Below are 18,041 nucleotides of genomic sequence, written 5' to 3' on the forward strand. Positions count from 1 at the left end.
CTTCTCTGCAGAGAGAAACATTTCTTAAAGGACACACACTAACCTCTAAAAGGTTTTGTTAAAGTCTCCTCATATTCATCTGTTACTCCGTAACTACCGTCTCAGAAGGCAGTGTTCATTTTTGGTTTGTAACATTCCCACTTCACATGTGATACCAGCTTTTTTCAAATGCAGGATTCGGGTTTTTAAGCACCACTGCTGTAATTATAGTTATCAATTTCTTCAACCCACTGAGGATGTCCCCAGTCTTCCAGGTGCACCCCCCTGAGATGCACTTATCAGGACAGAATGAAGCTGCCTGCAAGATTCTTGGGTATTTCCATGCAGGAAATATGCCCTAAATAATGCCAGTTTAACAGTTCTCATACACTTAAAAATTAGCTGCTTGGAATCATGTGTTCCTGTTTGCTTGAATACATTCTTATCTTGGCTATGAAAAATATGGCTCTATCAACTGCTTCTTTATGAGCTTGTTATAAACCAGTGATATGACAGTGCAAAACAGTACTTATTTTCTGTTTCATCAAGAAGTAATTCCCTCAGGCATTAAGATGTGACATAAAATCTTTTAATATATTGAGCAATTTCATTAAGTTCTCTGTAAAGAAAGCAAAATACAGCATGAAATACAAAAGCTTTTAAAACATGCCAGGGAATTTCAGTGGGAAGGTAACAAATTATGCAAGCCACAGGCCTATATTACACATTAAAAATGCTGTCTGAGACATTAAACAACCACAGAAACATTTCTATACAATATGATTTAAGATCTATTGTTCAAGAACAAGAGCAAACATTTACCCTTTGCTGATTAATATTAGCAACTTAAAAAAAAAGGCATTCATCTGATGACTGAAATACGTTCCCAGGTAGAATTCAAGCATCATTGTTCTTTCCACAGAATCCCTCCAAACAAAGCACAGCCAAGTGTTGCCTGAGACATTAAACACCAGGAAAACTCTACACAGCAGAGATTCCCACTTTCAGAATTTTACTTTTTCCTGCTTTTGAGGGAGCTGTTGTGAACTCTTACTCTCTTCTGCAAGGAAGAAGCAATCTTCATAGATGCTTTCTTTGCGAGGGACCTTTCCACAGCTCCAGGTTTCCATAGCAACAGCTGAGCATCCTCTCCACCCGTCAACAGAGACTCATCTGTCAGGTTCCAGCAGAAGGAGCGAACAGTGGCAGAGTGTCCTCCGCAAAGGGTACCCACCAGGCTCAGTCCATTGGTGCCGCAGCTGATGAGATGAATGTTTCCTGTGGACGTTCCCCCAATAAGAAAGAGTTTGTCCGCCTTTTCGTGGTACAAGCCACCTACCAGGTAATGTACGCTGTCATTGTCACTGCAGACTGCATCTCTGACATCCAGAACACGCAGTAGTGTTATTGGTTCTTCGGTATCTAGCTGAGCTATGTCCCACCAACAAAATCCCTCATCGTGTGTCATGCAGTACACCTGTTTATAATCTTTCCCAGACCAGCCAATAAAACTTACCGATGAATCTGAATTGCAAGTTGATATCAAAGCATCATCTTCGTTATCCTTGTTAATGTCAAACACATTAACCAACCCATCAGTTGACCCAGAAACTACCAAATTGGGTTCGATGGGATGAAAACAAATTTTAGTGATATCATCATTGTGACTTTCAGAATAGACTCCCAAGGGTTCTTTAGTTGCGCTCGCACAGTTTGTAATGCCTCTTGCATCCCAAAACACCAGAAATGTGTCCTTTTCGACTTTTTCTGTTCCAGCACAAATTATGAGATCACTGCAGTTGATATCAAAACTGATGAAAACGTTGGAAGGATAGCCCCTAAATATCTGCACAGCTTTCTGAGTTGCTAAGCGAATATCCCAACATTTTACTGTACCATCACTGCATGCTGAAAACACTACGCTGTCACATGTGTGTGCAAATCTGACTCCATTAAGTATCCCAGGGCGGCTACTGTACTCCCGCAGGAAGTTTAATGTTTCCCTGTTATATATCCTAATTGACTTATTGGAACATGAAACTGCCACAAAGCGACTGCTTTCAGATTGAGCAGGTTTGGAAACGTCTATATCCAGTAAGTAAGCAGGCTCCTCACTTAGTGTAGAACGTTTTGCTATGCGCAGACTAGCAAGCTGCTCCTCAATCTTCTCCACTGCACTCATCTCAAATGCTGTTCCTAATGTCTTCAGAAACCTGTAACAGAATCCAAGATGAGTTTTAACATTCTTACATAGTATTAGCTTTAAAAATATATATGAACAAGCATATTGTAAAGAAACGAGGCATGAAGTCAAAATTCGATTATCCTGATGTCCTACCCACTACAACTTCATTTACAGAAACAGAGAACTGGAAAGGGCTCCCTGAGTTAAGGAGCTCAGTCTCCTGTGACTGTAAGCACTACATCATATACTCCCCTTAAAAGATTAAATACTGTCTGTGAATCCTTTGAAAGTCACTTAGCTAAATTTGCTTCATTACTTTTATAAAGTAAATAGTAAAGTGATGTTCTCCACAAGTGGAAAGAAAAAGAAGTCATCACCACTACCTGAGGAGGAATCATTTTTTACTCTAAAAAGTTGCTAGGAGGCACAGCCCACAAATAGCTGCATCAGTACAACTGCAGGAGACTTCTTAGGTGAACTTTTCTGCTGGGGGACTCGCAAAGGGCAGGCAGAGAACAAGGCCAAAATTATGTAGAACTACAGCCTGAAATGGCCAGATGAGATAAATTTTACAAGTATTTAGGTGCCCAATGACGCACATAAACACCTGTCAGCATACCATGGACCATCTAAATAGGCTACATGACATCAGTGGCATTCACTGGAATTAAGCACCTTTGACTTTTTCATCAATTCTCCTAAGAACCTAAATGTTTTCTGAGCCTCCTATAAAACCACATAATGCTGGCTCTTAGTGCAACTGATAAAAAAATCTTCCCTTCAGAGGAAATTCTTCTCTGGCACTACTTAACCCTCCTAGAAACTCAAACTATTTTGGTGATGTACACAAATTCAAATTTTACCAAGCAAAACCAAAATTAAACAATATTCTCTCAATACTCATACACAGAGATTCACTTCTAAAAAATGGTGTGCCCAAAAAAAAAAAAGAAGAGTTCTCCTTTCTATAACACAAAGGAAAATTCAATTCTGTAATTGCAGTAAAGGCTTTCATCAATTTAGAGTCAGAAAAAGTACTGAAGCATTTAAATTTAAAAGAGATATTTGCCATCATAAACAATACATGGTTTTAGTGAGTTCACAAACTACAACCATTTTTAAAAGAAAGATGTAGGTGGGGTATGTCAAGTAAGCATAACCATCCACATGAATGACTTCTGTTAAAATCACAGATTCAATTAGACTACTCTTCTGTTTTAGAAAAACCCCAAACATTGAAGGAATCAGAGCAGGTTTTAGGGGGTCAACACTCCAGTGACTTCTCACTGGTACAGATATTTCAGGTAAAGCAGTACTCAAAAATCTCCTTATTTCCTTAAGGACTAGGCCAGCACCCAATCCTCGTTACCATGTGCATGAGAAGACCCTTTTTGAAAAAAATCCAAACAGAAATGGAGTAAAAATCAGGCAGACCCAGAATGCAAGAAAATAGCCTCACGCCTTCCCAGCTGTCCTATCATAAGATTTTCTGCAAATTCTTCAGGCTGGATTTTTAAGGATGGGATGAGCCAGTTTCCATGTATTACTTGTTTTAGGGTAATTATTTTAACGGTCCATGAAAGACTAGCAACAAAGGAAAAGTTACTATGATAAAACTGCATTCTGCTTTTTTTTTTTTCTTCTTGGTGTTTTTTGTAGTTTCGGGGTTTTGCTTTCCCTCCTCTTTGGTACATACAAATATTCGTGACGCCATATGACAAACGAGCAAATTCTTAAAAAACAGCTTAAGTAGGCACACTCATAAAAGCTTAATTCCCAAGTCACAAATAATCTCACTAAGCTATTTGCCTCAGTAATATCCTGACAATGAGGTCCCCAGGTTAATCTTCTATATCAAAGCAACCTTTCAGAGCACATCTACAAGTAATTTTTGCCATAAACCAGAGACATCCTGTGGAAACTCCTTTCCCCTCTGAAGAGAAGTTCAACATGTTTTCTGGTATTAGTCTGCGTACAACTCTACCCACAGAGCTTGCTCCTTCCTTACTTTTCTGGGTATGTCCTCAAATGGAACAAGTTTTTACTAGAACTATTACATAAAGTGAACTGTTCTCCAACACTGCTCGTTACACTGCTCAAACACAAAACTATTAAAATTCCATGCAAATTAATAACTTAAAGAAATAAAATATTTTAATATTATTAATAAGGACAACTTTTACTTAATCCAATTTACTGAAGAATGACAATGGAAGCTTATTTAAATGCCTTTTCAAAACCACGTTTGCAGGTGGAGGAAGGAGTTTTCATAAACTAGCTATCCTGTAGTGCTATGGTTACTAAAAAACCTGGGTTCTCTCTGTAAACTTTTTGTAAGAAAAATGTAGTTTTCCAGACGGACCTGAATTTCAAGCTCTAAATACTCAGACTTTTTATACTCAAAAGGTCAAGTAAACTCACACGGACATGTTCCTGACAAATGTCATCCATTTGGAAAGCAAGCTGCAGTTGCTTAAATATTACAGGCTTTGATAGAGAATATTATTCAATGAGCAGTTTCTACAACACTCATGTCAGAGCTTTTACTGCTGGGGAGGGGAAGGCAAGGGAACTCTACAAGTACCCAGAAGCTGTAAAAAGCCAGAGTCTGCAAAAGCATGTTCATTCAGATTTAATAATATGTTCTGGGAAATAAAATTAGCCCAAGATAATGCTTAAGCTTTTACCCCCAAATGACACAGGTAAAGCTATTCTGAAATACCAGAAAATGCTGTTCATGTTTGCACACAGATGTGCAATTTATATCATCAGGAAGCTGGAGGGTACAGTTGTCAATTCTATTTCCACTGCAACAACTAAGAAGCCTTAAAATTGCATTTGGTGGCAGCCAGGTTTTTGCTAAAAACTCAGTAAAATGTCTGCCCTAGTAAGAAAGTCTTCAGACTATTATGAAATTGTGATTGAAGGTTATATAAACAATTCATGCTCAAACTTCAGGGTGTAGCTGCCAGCCCTTCCTTTTCAGAAGGGGAAGTCACTGTTGTATTTTGATGGGAAAGTTTAAATGGCAGGAATAGGATCTGTGTTAAATTTATGAGACAAATAGGAAACAATGGTCTTCCAAACACAATAGAAGATAACTAAGCATTGGACTGCAGCCACCTACAAAGCACATACATGGTGCTCTGCACTGCTGAAGTGAAGCACTTTTAGTTTAGCACTCCCTTCACAACACAGGTATCTATTTTGTTATGGTCACCAGGAATCCTTTGGCAAGTCAGTGTCGTTGAAATGTGACACAATTTGGATACAGCACAACAGCCAGTTGCAATGATCAATGAGAAAAACTGCTCATGCTAATGTGACAAACTGCCTGACACAAAGACTTTGTAGGGGACAGACAGCTTGCTCTTGAACTGTTCCAGTCTCAGAAGAAATGGCAGAGATAGCACTGGCCAAAAACTCCTCTTTCCCAAAGGTACCTCTTTTGCTCAGAACATGAGGTAATTAAATTCAGGTTCTTTCACTTACTCCAACTCACAGCGGCCCATGGTCTGGATCTACAGTCTCAACACAGACAAAATCCAGGTGATATTTAGGTGCCAGGAAAACACCACCACTTGGATGACACACGAGTATCTGGCTGAAGGTGTCTGACTATGGTAAGTCACTTGTGTTTGAAACAGAAGTTCCAATCCCATCCTCAGTGATCACCATTCCTCGTATGTAACAGCTGCACCTCTCATCTGCATTCATATCTGCACCCCCTGAGCAAAGTAAAGCCACCTTTTACAAATTAACCCTGAAACTTCTGCGTTACTATATCTAGTCCTACATCCACATGATCTTTTCTATGAATTAACTTCACAGTTGTATGCAACCCCTGCACATCTCCTTGATACCACAACTACGAATAACAATAAGCATCTTGAAGGACACTTAAAACTCATTACATCTTGGGAACTCAAAATAAATACAGTACTCTGAGATAACCTAAAATATTTTGACCTCCAGGGCATCCTACAAGGCTCCTTTAAAAAAGAAATAAGCTTGATTTTTACAACAGAAGGCATGAAGTGGAAGGGATGCCAAAGAGGAAGGACAGGATCTTCAGAGGCCTTTGTTATGTATTTCTCACTAGTGGAGTGTGGAAACAACCGTACAGCAAGACTGGAATCAAAGAGCCAGGGGTGCTGAAAGCAGGCCTTCCCAATGACAGAGAAATGAAAGGTAAGCACCTATCTGCACAAACTAAACATTTAATATTGCCTCAGCATATACTGCTGGGCTCTTTGTGCAGTATTCTAAACATCACAGTCTCAAGTCCAGCCAACAGGCTCATGAGTTTTCCAAAAAACAAACCAGCAATTCGTAAGTTATTTTCCTTCTCCTTTTAGTTGTGTACACAAGCTGCTGCCAAATTGCATAGTTCTCATTTCCAAAAGGGAATGTTAGCTCAACAACATACAGAAACACAAAATTACCTCTCTGAAAAATACCCTGGAAAATGTGGGAGAAATGGAACTTTGCCTCAAAGATTTAATCAGTACATAAGAGTAACTTACGAGTAGGAGGGTAGAAACACGTAATAAAAATGAAAACAACCTGTAGTTTTGGCAATTTTCTCTGCAGAGGTCAAATACCAAAAATAGCAAGGGATTTGAACAGCAGTAGATGAAATCTTGCACTGTTCTTTCCTACTATAAACAATACAAACAGACCCTCCCTTTATTTTCACGATTATTAAAAGTTCAAGAGCAAACTAAGAACAAACCTGAAGCTCTGGGCAGTGGAAAGCAATTCATGCATGCAACATTACATGTGGTTTGCATTTTAAAACAAAAACACAAAGTGCAAGGTTGGCTGAGGAGAACGCATCACTACACTGCACTTCACTAATGCAAAATGCCTTTAGAGACCTCTCCTCACTGGCATCACTTTGCAACAGAAGATGGATCAGTCAAATGATCTAAGCACTGAGGGGAAGCACAAAACACCCATCAGGCATGCATAATTTCTGCAGGATACAAACTCCTATAGTTGATTTTGTTATTTTACCAAAGCAGAGAGATAAGGTGTTTCTCCAGCATTCTCACAAAGCCATTTTAAGGCAAAGAAAATAGCATTTCGTCTATCAAGCAGGAAGGGAGTAAGATGTGCAAGAGGCTACACTGAAGTGCAGAAACAAGATGTAAACTGCCAAGAGAATTATTTCATCCTTTCAAATCAGCTACATCTAGTTTCCAAACATAAAGCACAGCAAGAAAAAACTCCACGTAATTTTGCATTTGCAGTACAAAGAAAAATATTGCATCAAGAGAGCAGAAAGGAGGAAAAAGATAAAACACTGCCACAACAAAGTCTATGGGAAGAGCAAAAAAATTACGTCCACCAAACTATCTGCCTTCCATTAAATCAATTCCTGCCCTCCCACCAGTACAGACCTTGGGGGTACAGTCTTGTTCAGCAAGAGAGAGAAGAGCTGTAGGTGAGACAGAGAACCAAGGAAGTGGCCTTAAACAACAGTACTGGTTAGAGGAAAAAAATAAGAGTCGGAGCTAGGAGAGAACAAGAGGAAAAAGACACAGTTGCTCAGTGCTTTGTGTTTCAATAATTTAAAAAAAGCAAACTACAACTTTCATGTACTCATCTTTTGGGGGCATAAGCACGTGTTCAGGCCAATACAGAAACAAAACCTCTTTTTGAATATTATACAAGATACCTGTAGAGAGAAAACACAAAAACAATGTTTGGATTTGACCAGGCATAGTTTTAAATGCATAAATCATAAAACCCATACATTGAATATTTTCATCAAAATAAAACTTTCAAAATTAGTTTTTTGGTGTAAGATTTTGCATTCCAACTAGAAAGACCTATTCTGATTTTGCATCCAGCACTGGAAAATATGGTGGAGGCAGGCAAGATTTAGAAAATTTAGGTCCAAATTGTAATGCATTAACATTCAAACTTGAGTAACTGAAAGCCTATTGATTTAAATTTGTGAGCCAAAAGAGATGGTAAAGAGCTGCAAAGGACCCAGATGACAAGCCATCGTAAGAAAAATCCAAGTGTAAAACAATCCAATGTACAATTAAAAAAAAAAAAACAAATAAGCCAGAAAACACCATACAAAGCTATAAAAATGCTCAAATTACTAATTTTGGCTTCAAATTTAAGTCAAAATTATTAAAATCTGATGCTCAGATAGCTAAACTACCTTCTCTAGAACAATTTAGGAGACCCTAACATGAAAAATGGGAAACATAATTTCTAAACACTCTAAGAAGCTGTATCAAACATTATTTCAAACATGTTTGAGAATTTTCCTTTTTCAGTCTTCTCTTTTCATCCAATTCCATGCTAGTGACACAAACCTACTAATAGAGGAACAGCAAAGTAAGCTCTCTGTCACCAAAATCACACTCTGACATGAGCAACTGGATCCAACTGAAAACTTTCTTGTGAGGGGGAGGTTTCCTAGTAGTGTCCTCAGAAGGTAGAGGATGTTACTGCATCCAGGTGTTGATGAGGTGGTCATCCAACAAAGAAGGCTGCAAAGTAATAAGAGGATAAGAAATGCTCTATTTTACTCTCATGGCTATTCTCAGATCAAGCTGACAGAAGCTGCAGCAGAAGCAATACTATTTTATGAAGGCAGATCCGAAAGATTCCCAGGCACAGGTTAAATTACAGAAAGAGATACTGTATTTGGGACATTTATCTTCTAAATTCTATATATTCTCCGTTATTTTTGTAAAGAATACTGTATTTAAAAACACTCTGTGAAAGCTGATCTATGCCTAAACTGCACACTGACGGCCTCTGAACAGGTAAAGGACAAACTCTGCATCCTCAGGTGGATTCTAGAGAACAGGCAAGAGCTGCCAGGAAAACTGTCCTAGTGTTGGGCCTTGGCTTTTGCACTGCAGCAAGACTCTGAGATGGGGGTCAAATACGAGGTTTGTGCCTAATACTCTTCCCTTCTCCCCTCTCCTCCCAGGCACAGCCAGTGCCTAACCTGTACTCCAGCCCAGCACACTAGCAACATATGGGGCGAGGCATCCAGATCATCTTCTAAAAGAAGGGTAGGTATCTACCAGAGAAGTCATGGCCAGTCCTGTAACACCCACCCTTTCTCTAACAAATACCTCCTCCTAGGATGGGACCATGGGTATTGGTTAACATCCCCACAAGGAATGAAAGGTCTACGATGTGTGCACCCAACAGCTTCAGAAGACTTCACTGTCCAAATGCTATGCAAACGTTAATGCTCCCAACTCCAGCAGATGCTAGATAACTCTCAGCTTCAGAACACGGCACCTTTGTGTCCTGGTGTCTGTCTGTAATGTAACCATGGCTATTCAGCCAAGATGCTGCAGAACTTGAAGGGAATCCAAGTCTCAGCCTTCTGCATTTGTGCTTATCTCATCAGACCACAGGGACTACAGAAAAGTAATTTCCTTTCTCTTGTGAGCACCTCCCACCATAGACACTATATTGACATTATTTTTTGTAACCACAAACATAAGAAAGAAGATACAGAACTAATAAGTCTCTCAATTACATGCACCCAGCAACTACTGGAAATCAAACATGTAGGGTACAACATTCTCCTGTGCGTAGTATTAAGTTTTTCTCCATTCGCATTTCCTCAATATAACCATGAGCATCTAAGAGAAGGTTCATACCTTTCTCTGAACTATTCCTCACATGCCTCCTCACTAACAGAATTTTCTTTTGTTAGAGCTATGCACCAAGATGGTCATCTCACAGACAAGGAAGACAGAAATAAAGCTATTCATCCGAGTGGATTTGAACAAGACCCTGGCCTACGAACACTTACTAGTCCTGATTCTGGCAGAACAGCTTACTAAGTAATTCCCAGCAAGCTGCAACATTCACTCTTTACTTTCTTCATTAGTGAAACAAAGACAGTATTTGCCTAATTCGTAATACTTGTGTACACAAACATTAGTAAGCACAGTCAGCAGCAGCCTTTCGAAAGAAAAAGCCTTGTTCTGAACATCTACGCTACAAGATAAAATGCGAAAGTCACAGTAACACCACAATGTGCCTGCAAATTCCACAATCGCAAATGTCCTTTCAAGTTTGGGATTACAAGAAAGGATTCCAAGAGCGATGACTTTCAGGGCCATTTTAAGCTGAACAAAACCACCATATGAATGGGCAACCCCAACAATCCACCCTACAGAGAAAGGTGAAAGGAAAAAAATTACTTATACAGCTGCGTTAATAATTTAGTGACTCTGAAATAACACCATTTATTTCCTTCAATTTAGACATTGCCGCTTGATAACAACATCCTCATATAAATAAAACCTGGAAATAAGAAGATTGTTCCAAAATCTTAATAAATTTTGCTGAAATTATTCCAAAGAATTTGTTTCTACACCACAGGAACCTTGGGAAATTTCAGACTAAATTAGCAGCAACCATAATAAAAGGATATAAAGAAACTTAGCTACAGCAGGAAAAATAGCTCGTTCTACCACACACTGGTGCCAAAATACCTATGATGAGATAAAATGCTTTATTTACCAGAATATTTTAGAAATTCTTTCACAACAGTAATTTAGCTTAAGTACATTTCATTACCAGAGCTCATTCTTCAAAACACAAGACTTACGTTTTCAAAACTCTTTTCTTAAAAACCCATGCTTAAATCAGCTACTACAGTCCTCATCTTCACTAGGGATGTTGCTGGTAAACTGATAAGAAGATATTCCCCTACATGTGCAGATGTGGCACCAGGATTTTCTGAACACAATGTTCATGTGCTTGGCAATTTTTAATACTACGCTAACATCATTGCCTAAGCAATTCTCTGCAGTTCCAGATGTATTGTGCAAGCACAAACATCTGGCAGGCATAAGCAGGGGAAAAAACATCGCCTTATTTTCCTCATTTGATTCTGCAGGAACATGACAATCACTAAGGTATCTTCACCAGTCACATCCTACAATACCCATTTTTGATATTTAGCTAATTCAGAACATCACCATGCCAAGGCAATTTGTCAGACCCTCTCCAGTACCAAAGCAACAGGAGAAATGGGAGATCCTTGCGTGCCCATGACAGTTCACAGACTATCAATTTCCAAAACATGCTCTTTGTGCACAGCCTGACAGCTAGAGGGTCTGCTGAATCCTTATCACACCCTAAGCTCAATTTCCAATGCTTTGTAGCAGACAAAAGGAAAAGATGTCATCTAAGTGACAACAGTAGGAAGAAAGAGGCTGAAAGAAAGGGTTTTAGAGCTATGTTGACTCTGTCCTGTTCAAGAGAATTTACCTTTCAGCCTCCATAAAAGATGCTGAGGCATCAAGTATGTGCACATTGTACCCATGCAAGGCAGTCTCTTCAGCTCTTTGTTTTCAAGAGCCTTTAGACAGTGTTTACACTTGAACCATACACAGCACTCCAGTACTAGCTTCACCAGTGCCATACACAGATACAATGCCTTTTTATAATATCTAAGTGCACAGTGATTTTCCACCATACTGTACTGGAAGTTCACGTTCAACTGCTTTTTCACTACAAGAGTGATTTAGGATTCAGTCGTAAGAAATGGAATTGCGAAAGGGAAGGACAAAAGAGCAAGTATGTAGGTATTGATACTCTACCACTTTCTGATCAAGAGACCTACTGTATGCAGCAACACAGACAATCCCTGCTGGCAAATCACAACAAAAACTATATGCTTTTGTCAGCACCCACAAACCCCTAAGACCTGAGTGGGGAACTTAATTTTTCTGAGATCCACAAAGACCTTTCCAACACCTTCAGCAGACAGTGTTGCCCCAACACAGACAAGGATAAAAAGCAAAGTCAAGAGCTTTACACATTTTAATAACTCTGCTCTCAAGCCATGTTTGTTCTCAACGCTTTAGTCAATCCATATTTCGCAGGCTCATAGCAGGTTGCCAGCAAGACTCTTTGCTGAAGTCAACCCCTTGATAACTAAATGATAATCAAGTGCAGAGGAGGATGGGTTAGATGATCCATGGAATGGACTGTTTATTTTACAAGAAGTAGCTGGGATGCTTTGCCTTGTATAGCTTGGCAAAGACAGACACTGAAAGGGGATATGATTACTATCTACAAATACATCAAAGGAATAAATGCTGAGGAGGGAGGGGAGCTACTCAAGAACAATACTGGCACAACAGTTTAAGAGTATGAACTGACCATAAATAAAATTTACAGCAGAAATTATGAAGTTTATCTTTCAAATAGTTTCCAATTAGAACAGCGGGAGCAAAAACTTTGTCTTCATCTACTTTAATAACCTCATCAGCCTGGAACCCACAACTGCCCTTGTGCAGCAAAGAACACAAATAGGAAGGCAGACTGAAAAACAAGCAGCTAGGAGATAAGCTGGCTCATCATTTCTTTCTGGAAGGTACCACACTGCCAGGCAGACAATAGCAAGACACATTTGCTTACTGCATAGTTTCAGAAGCAGTATTAAGACCTAACTAAGAGGGCATGTATGTGCACAGAGAGAATGCGACTTCCAGCTTAAGGTGGTTTCCTCTCCCCATGCCCCTGAAAAGTCTAAGCAAGCCCTTGAACGTGCCCCTGCGAACAGGCAATCTTTTTGCAAAGAGTGTTGCACGGGAAATGCAATGCCTCCCTCTCAAGTCTGAATGTTCATCAGTCACTGCAACGCCCAGCTGAAGACTTTTTGTCCTGCAGTGACTGCATCTCTCCGCGCAATGTAAGATGCCATCAGCGTAGCTGAGAACCCGCACGCGGAGGCAGCCTCACAGCGAAAGGAAGTCACAAGGGTGCCCGACGGACACAAGCTGCTATTTCGCACTCAGCCCACTTGATGTCACTAATGACCACCACTCACGAGCAGCAAAATCACTCTTCGAGGAGCTGCAGAATCACAGATTCTGCACAATTCAATCACACCATTCAAAAGGAGAGCACTTACTCTTTTTATTACATCTATATATTCCTCCACTAATTTTAATCGGTTACAATAAGTTAATTGTCTCCTTAACAGAGTGGCATTCAAGTAAACAAAAACTTAATTTACAGTGCAAGGCACGGGAAATAAGCCTGAAGTACTGCAAAGGATGTTATTAAGGTACTAGCATTTTTTTCTTGCTTTTAAAAGCCTCAGATCCTCAAATCAATATATTACTTAAAAATCTCGGCCTTCACTTAGAACTGTCTAGCACCAAAAACTGGAGAAGAAAAAAACCCCAAATTCAACTACAGTGCAACTTTCTCTCTGATCTGTCAAAGAGATTAAAAATAAGTTACAGGCTCTTTTTTCAAGTCCCATTTTTGTGAATTCAATTCAGAGCTTTTGATCTTTCAGACTTCATGACAACCCAAGATGCGAGTCTCTTACTTCCATGCAACGCGCACACAGAAGCATACATGGAACAACTGCCTTTTGTGCGTTTGTATTTGCTCTCTAAACATTCAGCAAATGTCAAGTCCAGAAACACCCATCACCAAGTTTTCCCAAGGGGGAGGAAGAGGAACAAACCAAATCCAACAACTAAAAAACCCTTCCTCTCTTGATCTGTCACACTCACGTCTGGCTCCTATGAACATTCCTGAAGCAGGACCATTCAATGCACATACATGGTAATAGTTATCCAAGACATTAAACCACTAGAACTCATTTTTCCTTAAATCTATTTTTCCCCCTTTCAAAACTGAGTCATGTACTTCCTTGGATATATTGACAGATGATGAGTAAACTAAAATCAACTTCACTTACCTCAAAAAAATCCTCCACAGATCATACACAAAACTCAAGTAAGTCTGGTTTGCTAGTAAAAGAGCTGCATGTTTCTAAACAAGAATTTTTGCTTTCACAGCCATCTGCTTGTCCCTTCCGATTCCACAAAGGAATAACAACACTTATTTCCAGCTCTCTCAGTCATTCCTATAGCAACAAACATACTCAAATGCTTATTATGAAAAGATCCTTGAATAATTAAAAAGTGATCAATATCTGAAGCTTTCTATTCCATGTACTGCCAGCATGTAACCCCATCTAGCAAGCAGTTTGTCAATTTTAGTTAAATGCTGGGTTGTCTTTTCACCAATTTAACTGCTTACCAGTTGTACAGCACTTTTACATGTTTGTATTTCTAACGAGAAGCTGAGCAATGGTTTTGCCTTGAAAGAACAGGCACAGGAAAAAAGAAAGATCACAGTAGTTATGGCTAGCTGCAAAGACAGGTGCAAGTGAAAAAATGCTAATCAACTAAAAAAACAAAGAAAAAAGACGAAGATTCTGCTGCAGAAAAAACCCAACACACATCAGCAGTGGCTACAGGTATTAACAATATGTTCATTCATCCATCTAAAAGCAAAGTAAAATTGCAAGAAAGATGCTTAACATTTTCAAATTTAATCATGGCTATACACAAGTACAATACAGCAAAAAAAAAAAATTTTACTTTAAAGCTAATTTTTTTGAGTCAGTTAGTTTAATCCAGCATAAGAACTGTGAGTGTTTTAATGTACCTGGTTTTTCACAGATAAGATTCAGTTGCTATATTAAAATAAGGATTTCCAGAACCCTTTAGTTTTGATTTTTCATTAAGTTTTCATTAGCTGGAAAACTAGAGAATTAAAGAAAAATACTAAGTGCCCTTACAAGGCCACAGTGAAGTCTTACATAAAAGAAGTCTCAAAGAACAAAACAATAGGGACTAAGAGATGTTAAAATATTTTCCTTCCTCTATGTGTTGCAACTTCTAGTCTCAAACTAACCATTAAGGTCACCTCAAAACAGTTTCAACAATACAAATAGTGTAATAAAAACAGTAACAAAAATCTGTGAATATTAACATTCTGCAGGAAGTGCCTTCTGATTAATGTGAACAGGGGAGATAACTTTATGTAGAGTCTGTAAAGGGTATGAACAACAGTACAGATAGTTTGTCTTGCAAAGGAGATCAGACTAGATAATGCAACAGTCCTTCTGGACTTAAAAGACCTGACATAATGGAACAGAATAAAAATGTATCAGACTGAAGAATTTTTAAGAAAACATTCATGCGAACTTGTTAAAATGCACAGCTGTGCAATATTTGCTTCCTGCCATTACTTACAAAATATTTTCAGTGTTGAAAACACTTGAATATCCTATAGGGCCTAGAAACAGGACAGAAAACACATTCCATGCTGGGACCTTCAGAACAGCCTAATGAAATTACCCAGTGTTTGTCCTGCAATCTGAGCATGATTTTTTTCAGTGTTACAGATTGGTTTACTTTCTTTTTCCAGTGAGCCATCCACCCCTATCTCCTGCTTTGTTCTCACTGAAAGATTTTATTGAAACTTGCATCAAAGTATCAGCTAAGGCAAAAATACGTCACAGAAACAATTCATCCAAATCACTGAAATTTAATCTGAAGGCAAGATTTCAGCGTCAGACATCCTTCACTCCCAGTCTAAAGCTTTATCTACCAAAGCAACAATCTCCTACATAAAATTTCACAATCCCTCCCATTTATTTTAGAAGCTAACACAACACGTTCATGCACCAAGTTACATCCACACCTATTTAACTAAACATGCTCTAAGCTTCTTTACAGACTGCACTGAACATGTCCCATCTCTACCCACTGACTGCACCAGCCCCCCAAATTAACAAAACATGCTTCTGCCAGATCTGAACCAGTGACAACTCTGCTTGGTTTGTAGATGCAAAGTGCTGCAGTAGAGCTGTACTTTCCCCAGGCTTCAACAGCTGCAAGCCGGAAGGAGGGAACAGTCTGAGAGCAGCTTTGAGGCGAAGAAAGGGGAAGGAAAAAGAAGTGCCAGGAGGAAATAAGAGAGGACAATGCACCAGCAAGAATTTATTTAACACTTCTGTTAAAGGAAGAGACAGTACAGGAACATGAGAAGGGAAGAGCTAAGGGAGAAGTGGATAGTGGGTCAGGCTGAAGTCTGAAGAGGGCAAAGGCATTTCTGAAGTTGAACTTCCCAACAGCAAATGACTATAGGCAACACGCTCTTTTCCTACCTTTCTTATGTCCTCCATTGTCCATCTTACACCTAAACTGCTTGCAAGTCACAAAGCACACTCCTTGCCAAGTCTCCGATTCACAAGTCTCAACACTTTTTTTATGTCTGCTGTGAAACCCACTAACAGTTGTCATCACACAGGAGAAGCTGACCCATACGGAAGACGTCTTTTCACTCACCAGATAACACGAAGCCCTAGAAGTCTGCACAGGCGACTTTACATCAACATGGTTGATGAGCATGGTAGTGCTGATTTCCTTCTGCTTTGATTTTTTTTCAGAAAAGCTCAGAAATCCCATTATTTGTATAGTTACAGTAAAAGCATGTCAAAGCTCCAGAATCCAGCTAGGAAATGCTGCCAGCACATAACAGCAATACGGTTTTACACAAGAGCTCCCATGCAGTCAGGTACAGACCAGACCCTAGGGCTGTCCAGCAAAGGACTCTTGTCCCCAAGACTGATACAGTGAAAGAACAAAAATTTTTTTAAAAATTATCTTATACTTAGGGCATTTAAAAAAATACCTGAACATCACTGATCATCCCATGTACAACAGAACTCTTATGCAGCAAAAAAGAAGATAATTGTTTCCAGAAAGTCTAAGAGCAAACAAGAAACACCCAGGCCCCACGTCACTGCCTACATATGCAGAGGCTGCCGAGGAGTCCTGGGCCAACCTTCCCTACAGGGCTCTTCCTTGCCTTCATAAAAAGATATTTGGAGGAAAATGCAAATAGCTACTGTAGTATTTAACCTTAAACAAACAAACCAACATGTAAACTTTAAACAAGCATTACCTAAAACTAGCAACTAGAAAGCAATCCTTGGGATACACATGAGCAGAAACCTTTTCAGTTACTCTATCGACAATGACAATTATCTTATAGGAGCTGCTCTGCACACACACTTCACTGAATCTGACAATTACTCTCAAACAAAAAATCCATTTAAAATATTAGGAAATAAAAGGGATTAACATAGCTTAGTTCTGAGAACAAAGTTTTTACAGACCCAAAGCCCAGCATACTAAGAAAAGACATTGGTTTTCGGCATTCTTGTGAATAGACAACCCCTTTTAAGGAAAATTAATTTGGAATTATACAACTGTAACCAATATGAGTTCTTAACATAACACAGCATTGACAATTCCACTCCCCATATCTTGTAGGAAAAAGTTAATTCTCCAACACAGCATATTTCTAAATACCTATTGATTATATAAAACATCATTTAAGGATACAAGTATTACCCCTTTGGCAGTAGTTTCTCTATTGCTTTTCTTCAAAAACATAAAAAAGTTTCTTTTCACTTTTTCGCAGGGGAATAAAATAACCAAACAAAAAAACCAAATCAAAACTTTTATTTCTTCTTCTGACCTTTTCTAGATTGTGGGTTTGTTTTTTTTTTTTTGTTTTTGACTGTTACTATTATTAGAAAGATCCCCATCTTGACCAAACCTAGGTGAGATCAGCTGGTACTTATCAGCATAACTTCTTAATAAACATATTTTATCTGCTAATACAGGTGCTACCTTTAACTCTGACAGCCTGTAAGTGGTCAGTCACAACTCTAATCACATTTGCCTGCCTAAATTAAAAATACACTGACCCAGCCCTCATGCCAGGCTCATTCCTAGCTAACTCTCTCCCAGTTATAGCATCAAAACTAGAAAGGGTGACCAGGCCACTGTCAACCCTCCAGCAGCCCCCTGCACCCTGTTCAGAGTGCTTTGAGAGCACAGGTGGTCTTTCTAAGCTTCCAGGCTTCACCGAGTAAGAGGATAAACTCACAGTGTAAGTCGAGTGTTTTTATTCACCCTTTACCAGCAACACAGGGCAGCATCGCTATCAGCAAAGCAAGAGATGCTTCAGTTTAGCCTAA

The 18,041-nt window shown here is 39.1% G+C and overlaps 1 protein-coding gene across 1 annotated transcript; it reads right to left on the reverse strand.

Annotated features, from left to right (window-relative positions):
* Positions 1-608: 608 nt before the first annotated feature.
* WDR89 (WD repeat domain 89) lies at positions 609-17,998 on the reverse strand. The gene is made up of 2 exons (XM_009818575.2): positions 17,951-17,998; positions 609-2,192 (listed from the first exon to the last, which is right to left on the reverse strand). Exon 2 carries the CDS (start codon positions 2,159-2,161, stop codon positions 992-994), a length of 1,170 nt encoding a protein of 389 aa, XP_009816877.2. The 5' UTR covers positions 2,162-2,192; positions 17,951-17,998; the 3' UTR covers positions 609-991.
* Between the last annotated feature and the right edge of the window lie 43 nt (positions 17,999-18,041).

This window comes from Gavia stellata, chromosome 7, assembly GCF_030936135.1.
Source record: "Gavia stellata isolate bGavSte3 chromosome 7, bGavSte3.hap2, whole genome shotgun sequence".
Taxonomy (NCBI): domain Eukaryota; kingdom Metazoa; phylum Chordata; class Aves; order Gaviiformes; family Gaviidae; genus Gavia; species Gavia stellata.